This window comes from Sceloporus undulatus, chromosome 6 (assembly GCF_019175285.1).
Source record: "Sceloporus undulatus isolate JIND9_A2432 ecotype Alabama chromosome 6, SceUnd_v1.1, whole genome shotgun sequence".
NCBI lineage: Eukaryota > Metazoa > Chordata > Lepidosauria > Squamata > Phrynosomatidae > Sceloporus > Sceloporus undulatus.
The window spans coordinates 65282282-65293049 of NC_056527.1; the positions used below are offsets into that span (position 1 = coordinate 65282282).

At 39.7% G+C, this 10768-nt stretch overlaps 1 protein-coding gene across 1 annotated transcript in view; it reads right to left on the reverse strand.

Moving 5' to 3' along the window:
• The window catches only part of INHBA (inhibin subunit beta A), a 16571-nt gene extending 9771 nt beyond the window's left edge, over positions 1–6800 (reverse strand). The window contains exon 1 of the mRNA XM_042475508.1: positions 6110–6800. Within this exon, the coding sequence (XP_042331442.1) occupies positions 6110–6497 (388 nt within the window). The 5' untranslated portion in view covers positions 6498–6800. The remainder of the gene's footprint in view (positions 1–6109) is intronic.
• Between the last annotated feature and the right edge of the window lie 3968 nt (positions 6801–10768).

Below are 10768 nucleotides of genomic sequence, written 5' to 3' on the forward strand. Positions count from 1 at the left end.
TAATAATAATAATAATAATAATAATAATAATAATAATAATAATAATAGGATTTATTTATATGCTGCCCAATCACTGGGAATCCGGGCGGCTTACAGCAGAGGGGATAATAGACGGTTCCCAGCTTACAATCTAAAAAATGTGCTTTCAGACACATGTACATGGTACAATATCATGGACCAATTACTCTGGATGGTATTCTCCTCAGCTTTTAAAAGCAGAAGGAACTCCTTGGGACTGAAAAAAAGAGGCACAAGAAACAAAAGCAGAGACCTGGCATTCACAAAGTGTTAGGAAGGCAGACCAATGGAAAGAAGGCAATGTAATACAGTAACTATCAGGTCTCCATCAGGCTGGGTTTCTCACTCACAGACCAGTGATGACCACCATGATACTATATTGGTCTTCTTTTTACCTTCCTAAATCTTAGTCCTTGTTCTTCCTTTGAACAAACCAACTGGTGTGGTATAGCCCTTTCAAATTTAGCCAGGATGATACAGTGGTTTGAGCACTGATTTATCAATGGTGGGAAAGTTAAGGGGTGGCCCAGGGTCAGGACTCACCTTCCTCCCTCAGGGCTACAGGACACAGTGGTGGGCTGAAATGTTGGCATTAGAGCTCTAGTCAATATAACAATTGCAACAGAATAATGTTGTATAGTAAGGTATTAATTGATGTGTACACAATGTTCCATACAAGAACTCCTTGATGGACTATCTGTTGTTTTTGAAAGGGGAAATCCTTCAAGTGTTGCAAGTCAGCTGAAAGAAAGCATCTTCCCTCTCTATAAATGGCAATATGTCGATGCCAAGAATAAGCAAAACTCCACAGAGCCTCCAAAGTGGAAACTGGCTCTTTTACACAAATACAGACATTCGTTATTGTGCATGTATACCTGCAATGGCATGCCAACATATCTCCAAAAGAATGCACATATACCTTCAGCTGCATGCACAGGTATATACCCTTGCACATATATGTTCACATAGTATTTGCACACAGCATCTTTTCCAATAGATTTCCTTTTTAAAAATAAATAAATAACCAGTTTCTGATAACAAACAGCTTTAAATCATATCATCAGAGATTATCGTACCTGAAAAGCGCACCGGGATAGAGATGGCATTGAAAAGTCAAAACTGGGTGTTACTGCACACAACCAAGGCTTGGCAAGTGCAACATGTCTGCAGCCCAAACCCCAGTTGTGCTTATCTAGCTGCTTTTGAAAAAAATCAGAGCTTGCCATATTTGAAAAGCTGCTGGATTCGTGCGGCTGGGGTCCACGCTGCAGACGGATTGCACCTGGTTTTGACTTTTCAGTCCCACATTTATCCTGGTGGGATTTTCAGGTGTGACAATCTCCTTGATTATGTCTTAATGAAGTGAATTGATGAAGGTTTCTTTCTTGATTGGAATAAATTTAGCATCTTCCCTGCCAAACATGCACACAGAATGAAACCAAAAGAAGCTTTTGTAAAAAGAAACAGCAAACGTTTTGTTTCTAAAAACGTATCTATCAGCCCAGTCTATAAACCAAATTAGACACATTTCCCAGTGTCTTGGAGAGAGAAAAACCTAGCACTTTGACCTTAATAATGTCTAGTCTTTTAGGCTCTAGGTTTATCCACTTTATCTTCCCTTCCTCTCTCTCTGTTTCTCTTTACCCTGTTTCTGTTGAACAAATTCTTCCACAATTCACCACTCTGGAGACTTTCTGCCAGTTATGCTAGATGAAGCTATTAAGACAGCCACAGAAGCAAGCTATAGATAAGCGTTGTAACCTTGTTGCTTCAGAGCCAATTGGGTAAAAAAGAACCTTGCAGCAAGGTTAACGTGCAGAAAAGAGAGTGGGGAAAGCCTTTGGAGTGTGCCCTCTTGTGGCTATGTCCTTCTATATTCAGGATAAAAAAGTGAATCCCCTAGAAACATAAGACACATCTTTTAAAAAAAATCAATGAAGTTGTCATTCTCTTGCTACTTTAATTATTCTCTCCACTCCATCCCATCTGATTATTTTAGTTTATTTTTATTCATTTAAAATATGTATAAACGCCTATTTTCATGCTGGCAAATCTTAAGAAACCAGAATGACTATCCAAGACAGACTGAAGCTGTCTTAGGCACTGTACAGACGGGCCCCACAGGGCACCATTGTTACGTGTGAGGGGCAGTGCTTCCAGATGCGGCTCGCCCCTCGCACGTGACGAGGGCATCAAAATGGCGGTGTCCCGTACATATGGACACTGCCATTTTGATGTGACGGATGCCTAGTGTCCGCACGTCCCGGCACCTTTGTGATGCTGCAAGTGTGCCATTGGCATCACAACCATGCCGCAGAAAGAACCCGCTTTTTGCGGGTTCTTTTTGCTGCGCAAGGGAGCCATGCGGTTTGTCCGCTGTGGCTCCCTCATGCAGCAAACCAGGGCAGCGGGAGACCACCCTTTTTGGGTATTATGTATCCCGACTTAGGTAGTCATTGGCTGTTAGTTCCACCAAAATCACTGGGACTTGTGAACCTGCTTAGGTTCAGGTTTGAACCAACAAATACCTAGATTACAATTTCCACTCAGTCTTGATTAACCACTGATCACAATCCTGGAAAATCCTTCTTACTCATTTCTCTGCAATTCGTATTTGTCATTTAGCGCCTTTTATTTAGCACCAACCGAGTTGCTGGTAGATTGTTACCAACAGTGTTTAAAGGAGCTACTTCATCCATTAGAAATCCTGCTAGCAAATATAAATATTCACTGGACTGCAATCACTGGCTACTAAATGTTTGTAGACATTAGAGAAATAACTGGCCAATAACTGTTGTAGCAATAATCAATTATATATTTTCTAGAGAAGTAGTATACCTTGTTTCTCCCCAAAGACCATCTTAATACCATAATTTTGGTGCTCATGACAAAACTATTCTAAATATGCTCTTTTCCTGCTAATACAAAGCAGTTAATAATTTCCAACTATTGTTTGACTATTGTATTATTATCAGCGCTAGAGATTTAACATTTGTAACGGCCTGTTAGAATCCCATTTTTCCAAACACTACAAATCTCTAATCCATATTTTAAGACATTGCTATCACAAAGGTCTGCCTGGAATTTTAATAGCACCTGCCAAGAATTTGTCTGATCTCCTGGGTCTGAGAACACCTGCATTTCAATATATTAGCCTTTGGGCCCTTTGTTCCTATTGTCCACTCTCAGCATCCTCTAGAATGCTGCAATTTAGTCCTCCCACCCCCACCTGCCTTTTAATCCTTCTTAGTCCAAACACAGAAAAGAAGTCTGCACTCAATACTTATCAGATCTATCGTTTTTCTAGTTTTAGTGACTATAGAACTGCACCCCACGATTTTACTAAATGTAATGATTCTTCAAACAATGAGATAATTTCATTAGATCATGCACTCCTCTTGAAGGAAAAAAAAATATCCAGGACTGCTTCTGTTTTCAATAGTACCCAGTTGACAAAACTTAAGTGCATGTTTTCATTCATTTTCATTTATTCTCTGCTGCCTCCCTTTAAGATGACGGCTGCTTTGAGAAACAGCAGTGTAGGCATCATTCCACTGGGTAGAAAGAAAAAAGAAATCCCATACCATCCCATTTTACTCAAATGGGGAAGCGACATATTCTGGAATGGATTTTGGGCACTTGGGGACTTCCACAGATCTCTGTCAACCTGCAGAGTTCCTCCTTGACCAAATTGCTAGATTATTCTGTTACTTCAGAAGTCATAATAAAGAGATAGAAGTACTGTTTTAGAAACTGACATCCACCTTTGCTAAGTAAAAACATTAAGCAGGTTAATATTGTCACCAACAATGTAAGAACCATGAATGGAGATTATGGGGAAAAGCAATGGTTGGGTTTATAGAAGAATATATTATAAAATAGTAACTGGGGTGAGTTTGCAGGATCTGAGGAGAACAGTGAAGGATAAAGCATCTTGGAGATGTCTCATCCACAAATTTACCATGGTTCAGGGTCGACTTGGGGACAGTTAACAACAACACCAACACAAACAAGCAGTCCTAATCTAAGGTATTGTCCCTTTGACCTGTAAGGTCAAATCAAAAATTCCAATCAAAAATTTATTTTTCTTGACTACAAATTTAAGTGATTAAAAGACAAAGAAGAGAAGGGAAACTATAATTTCTATATGTTGTAATAAGTACTCTGAGAAAGGTTTCTCAGGAAGGCTGAAGGTGCACCAGAAGTTAAGGAAAGGCCAAAATACATTGCTCCCCAGTGTGCTCTGCTGACAGATGGAAGAATGTGGGATTGATATAGTTGTCATTAGAACCAAGGTTTCAACAGTAGAAAATGAGGTGGTTTGAATATTTCAGCTTGTAGTGAAGAAAAAAAGAGCAGCCAAACTATTGGCCACTTTCTGGGCAATGGCACAGCTAATATTAATCATGTGATGCTGCAAACCAATTGGACTGTGTCACCATTGAAGCATGTCACATTTGCCTTTGGAGCCTGCTTTAAGCAGAAAAAAGTACAGACTGCTGGAACTTCTTGGTGTCTAAGTACCACAGCTAATTCCACATGTCTTCCCCTCCAGCTTAGAGAGACTGATGCAATAAATTGGATCCACCACCTCCCATTAGAGGATCCAGCCATTTCTCTGCTTCTGAAGGCTCCTTCCTTAAACAAGTATGACCACAAGTTCTTTGGAGATTCATTGGTATGGAGATATTCCACTCATCCTTTGAAACACAGAGGGTGCACTTTTATGGTTTTTGTGATGACCCTCTCCCTAAGATAGCGACTGATTGTCAAAGGGTACCACTAGACATAGACACTGACAAGTGTCTTGTGCATTGCAATCTTGGGCAATTAGCAGCAGGAATGTCTGCTCTTAAACCCTGCATGCTGTGCATGTCTTTTTCTGCAAACAGAACATCTGAGTCAACAGGTTTTGAGGACTGGAAACTCTGAGAGTTGCCTTAATTGTTTATATTGCTGCAACAAAACTTTTAAACAAAAATGCTCAGTGTGCCTGTGCATACTTTGCCTACCATATGTTGGACTGAACAAAACAATGACATTCTTTGCAAGCTGTCTTGGCAACAGCAAAATGCTCTAACAAGGCAACGCAATTGATTTCTAAAAAGTTTTCAGTGGTGGCTTTCAATCTCTTTAGATTATATAGCTGTGGTATAGACAGGTAAATGTAAGTGCGTGTATGTGAATATATACACTACCTATGCCTACACATACATATGCACACAAGTACCTGGGTTGAATATTAAGCAGAACATACCAGCTGAATTCTGAGATTTACCTTTGTATTATTTAATGACAAACTTAATAATTAACTAAGCATTAGGTCATAATTATGAAGTGTTATTGAGTTAGAAGCTATATGAAAAAACTGTTTTTACTTCTGGTTTTTAATAACTGAACAGTTCAAAACATACCCCACCAAGCTTGCATTATTTGGCAAGGAACTCTTGGGAATACTATATTTTTCTTCTCTCCTTTTCTTTCTTTTTTCCCAGCGTGCAAAAGTCAGCATTAAGTTCTGGCTAGCTTACAACTATTTGTCCCAGTTACTACTGAAGCTTCCTGACAGTAGCTGTTAACACTTTTACTGCCCTGAATATTTGCTGTGAATTGAGTAACAATTATTTGAAAATGTATGTTCTCAACTTGTCAGGCTTTACAGAGAGTTGATCTGGAAATTAGCTATTTTGCTTTGCCCAGATTATTTCAAAGCCCCTCTGTAGTTTGTCTGTTTTTCTCTCTGCCTTTCATTTTTAATTATCAGCCCCTATAATCTCACATTTATCTGTTCTTTTTACAAATATAGCAGGAAAAATAACCCACCTACTCAACATTTCAGCCTGAGATTGGTATATAGCTCCCCCCTCGTTGGCTGGCTGGGTTTAGTAAGTGTAAGCAACTCATCTGAAGCCAAGGCTAAATTCTAGAGACTCAAATTCCTTCATGCTTTCACTCTCTCCTTTCTCTCAACCTGTAGCCTCACAGAGACTATTATTGTGGCAAAGAAAAGCAAAGTTAATTGCAATTCTGACAGAGACCTATTTCAGTCTTTCTCCCCAGCCCCCACCCCACTACACCTAATAGGACCCACCTGATTCTGCAAATGTTATGATCTCCGAAGTTTGCTCCACAAGTTCATTCATTTCTGTTCTTCTTCCAATGTCATCCTCTATTTCCACATTGCCATCCTCTCTTACTTTTCCCACATGGAGTTTCTTGATAGCATTTAAAAGTGCAGCTTTGGGTACCGGCTGAGTGATGTTCGGTCTGTCCCGCAAGTGCAACATGTTTAGGATGTGCTTCTTTACTGCTTCTACCATCTCAGGCTGGGAGCTGGGCACATCCTTGGAGAGTGTGGAGAGGGCACATGATGGGCAATCGGTGACTGAGCTGTGCCCCTCAGATCCTGGGGTAGGAGAACTCCTCACTATAATCCAGCAAAGCACCAAGAAAAATCCTCTCTTCAGAACCAAAGGCATCCTGGCAGCAAAAGTTGTTGTGATTCCCTTTTAAAAAGGCACTGCTTTTCTTCTCCCAACACCACTTCACGCACAGTTTATTTTGTTTTGTTGTCTTTATGCTTCCTTTCTTCCTCTTCAGCAAATGCTCTGGAAGAACAAAAAGTTTTCTGTGAAGTTTTGTCTGGAGGGTCCTTCTCTGAATTCAGTAAGTGCTATAGATGTCTGTGACTGTCAGTGAGAGGAGTTCTGACTCTGTCTCAGAGTGGGAGAAACACACTGAGAAAAAGAGAGAGAGAGAGAGAGGAGGACCGATTGGCCTAAAAGTGAGTGAGTGAATGAGAGAGGGAGGGAGTTTTGTCTGTGAGTAAAAGCTATGATTAGGAAGGGGGAGGAACAGCCCATATTCTGACAAGCTGCCTTCCTTATGCGAGAATTGTATTCCAACACACACGTCTCATTTATATATCACTGCTCATGTTTTCTGCCCTATCCACCTCTGCTCTTAAATCTCTTTTTTCATTTGTAGCATTTGCTTTTCAATCCCTCCCCCCTCCCCTTATTTCTTTTTGCAGCTTCTTTGTGTTTCTGTTCTTAGTTTCTTCAAAGTACCTTAGGTTAAAAGAGTAGTGTGAGAATTAAAGACATGGAGCAAGGAGCAACCTTTAAAACATCTTCTTGTGAGTTCTGGGCTACTATGCCAAACAAACTCTGAGAAGGTGCAATGTATTTTGTGTCCTGCGCTGAAGGAGAGCACTAGAGGAAAACACCTAATTATGTTCTGAATGAAATACAGAAGAGATCCCACTCATCCAAATGTCTTTAGGTGTTGTGGTTCAGCAACACTGGCAGGAGATCTGAAGCAATGAAAGAAAACTTTGTTTGGGTTCTTACTGTATGACTGATATTTCTGATCTTTTAAAAGCAAGGGTGGCACCCAAAGGCCCAAACAGAACCCATTTGGTGTTTCATTTTCAGGTTCTGTGCCACTGTACTTTGCAACAGTTTCAACAAATATACCAAGAATAAGGCAGTGTGGCCAAATCTATGGGCTGTTACCAAACCTGAAAGTCCTTTTTAAAAGTAACTTGAGACAAATCCATGATTGTTGCTAGAGAGAATTTTGCAATTGTAAAAGGCAAGTAGATGATTCCTGAGATCACAAACTTCAACTATTTAATTCAAACCTGAGTCAAATTTCTTCTTGGGGCCTGATTTAATGAATTTTTTTTCTTGGCACTTACTAGAAGTCTGATTTTAAAAGACATACTATGGCCTGTTACAGACTGCCAAAATAAAGCTGCTTCGGGTCTCTTTGGAGGTATGCTGTTTAAATGATGCATGGGTCCTAAGAGTCCGGAGGTCGCACCAAAGCCACACTCCATTCCTAAGCACTGGAATGCAGCTTTGGTGCAGCTTCCGGACTCTTAGGACCCATGCATCATTTAAACAGCATACCTCCAAAGAGACCCGAAGCAGCTTTATTTTGGCAGTCTGTAACAGGCCTCAGGGTCACGTCTTCTTTTAGAGAAAATGGGCTTCCACTGATATCTGTAGTTATACGTTTACTTACAAATACCTAAGTTTGTCTGGTATACTCAAATCTTTTTCATGCTCTGTTTAAATAAGGAACTAGGTTTGAGGCCTTCAGATATGTTTGCTTTTGGTTTTTTAGCCTTCCAAATTAATTTAATATAAGTTATATATGATGTATAGTAACTTCAGCTCCATCACTTTAAGATGGCCCTCCATAGATTTGTATATGACAACCAAGTATCTCAAATGAGCACAAGCATGGCTACTATGCCTACCATGCATGCCCCTTTTTGCTGAAGAAAAGAGTAGCCCAAGTACATTTTGGTGCAAAAATAACCTGAAGTTAGATAAACTGTGTGCTACTTTTCCTTAATTTGCCACTATTTGTGCAGTGGGTTGGGGTTTTTTTTAACAGCCAAGTATTAAAACAGATTTTCTTTTCTTTCCATTGACTGCCTTGAGTCCCCATGGATCTTTTTTTCCAAAGTTCTGGTAGTGCTATGCTTAAGAAATAGAACTTAGGATGTTTGGTTTCTTTTTGAAGCCCTAGTAGTGTTACATGCTAAGTAAATGTATTTGCTACACAGGCTTTGCAGTACTTCTGCTGAACATCTTAACTTTCATTTATCTTAAGTCAGCTTTAATTTCAATATGTTTTATAGTAAAACCAGGGATAAAACTTCAGAAGTAACATTTGGAGTATTCAATAAATATTAATGGGTAGCTCCAACTATTCTCTCAGTGAGATCTCTTTGTACATATAGTGAGCATTGCTTGTAAAATTCATTTTCCACCAGCATTCACAAAGTATAAAACGTTAAGGTAATCATAAATGTAATCATAATAGAACATTTCACATGGTTTAAGAGGGTAAGGGGCATATTTTCTACAAACTTTCCACATAAAAGTTATAAAACCATAAAAGAGAGAACAGGAAAGTTAGATTTTACCTTTCTGAGACTGAATCTCCCCAGAGGTCTTTCTCATAGAACCTTAAGAACACTTCTGCTTAGGGGAATTCAGACCACAAAGCTTTATACTGTACTGGCAATGTGTAAGTGCATGGCACTTAGCATTGTGGGATGGAGGCTAGCACTTGATTGGCTAGTACTGTGTTACATCAGCATATGAGTGATTTTCCTGTATGAGGCATACTTTTTGACAGTTAACTAATGGAAAGTCCTATTTGCCTTGCATGACACAAGGCAATGTACATTCATCTATGGCTGCCATAGTATACACATTTCTTTGGGTGTAACTCCTGTTGGCCTCTCTGATACTTTCTCTGAGCAAATATGTGCTGGTTGTGCATCCACCATCTCAATAGATCTTAGGAAGGAAAAAAAAATCAGATCAAAAGCAGTCATGAATTGACAGAGTTGGATTTGAAGAACACACACACAGAGAGACAGAGAATTTGTGACTTTTATGTTTCTCCATATTCCTTTCCAATACAAAATATCTTAAAACCAACTCTTTGTCATTCCATAGTCATGTCTAAAGCAACTTTGTTTTATATTCAGTAGCAAAGCTAACTTGAACCCTGTAAGTTGAAAGAAGACGTGCTCGAAAGAATGATAGCTGTAAGGAAGAACAGTGTAACATATCAAACTCTTTCTCAGGTTATATTTTCAGACTCATCATTTGAAAAATTTGTTGCACAATCAAATGACACATTTCTTATATAAAAGGGGGTTTATTTGAAGTAATAAAATTCAGCAGAAATTTTGTTGAAATCAGTGAATTACAGTGATGTACAGTGATCTTCAGCCTGATCCTATTCATGTTTACTCAGAAGTCCAGTGGAGTCCCATGCTAAGACTCCATGGAGTCCCATGCTATGCAGCCTGCCTAGGGGTAAGTTCCAATGAATTCAATGGGCTTACCTCTGAGTAGGCATTACAAGGTCACACTTTTAGTCTTAAAAAAAGTATGCCCAGGAGTGCTGTCTGAGTCCAGTGTCTTTAAAGGAATGTATCTGGACTTAGTCTTACAGTGGACCTTTGTTATACACTGGTGTTTGATTCCAAGATCCCCCACGTATAACAAAATCCGTGTATGCTCAAGTCCCATTAAATATAATGACATAGCAAAACGGTGTCCCTAATAAAAAACATGGAAAAGCAAGGTTTGATATTTGAAATTTATACTTTTTTTGAATATCTTCAAACTGTGGATGTTTGAATCCATGTATAAATTTAACAGGGACTTAAATCCTGTACAGACTGGCACTTTGAACTGGTATGGGGCCAAAATTAGGGTTTTGTAGGGCTGGGTGTCCGCATGCGGACAGCCCTACAATTGGCACATGGATGTTATGATTGCGCACTCCTGTCCATAAGGGGGCATGCAACAATGATGTCCTTGCAGTGCAGCACCCAAACAGGGCCATGGTCAGGAGCGGGTTCTTTTTAGGCCTCATGGAGGCCACAGAATTTGTAAGTTGAAGGCTTTCATTGCCAGCATCCAAAGTTTTTTGTGGGTTTTTCAGGCTATGTGGCCATGTTCTATAAGAGTTTATTCCTGACGTTTTGCCAGCATCTGTGGCTATCATATTCATTTGTCTGCTGTGGCCTCCATTCGGGACAGAAAGGGGTGGTGTCTCCCGCTCCTTTCTGCCCGTCTGTATCCCCCCTTAGTCATGACTCATTTAACATCTGGTTGGTGAATCTGCTTTAAATATGTCTAGGTCAGGTGGTTCCAACCTATTGCTTCTTATTTAGTATTAGTTTTCAGTAGTGTACTGCTTTCCAATG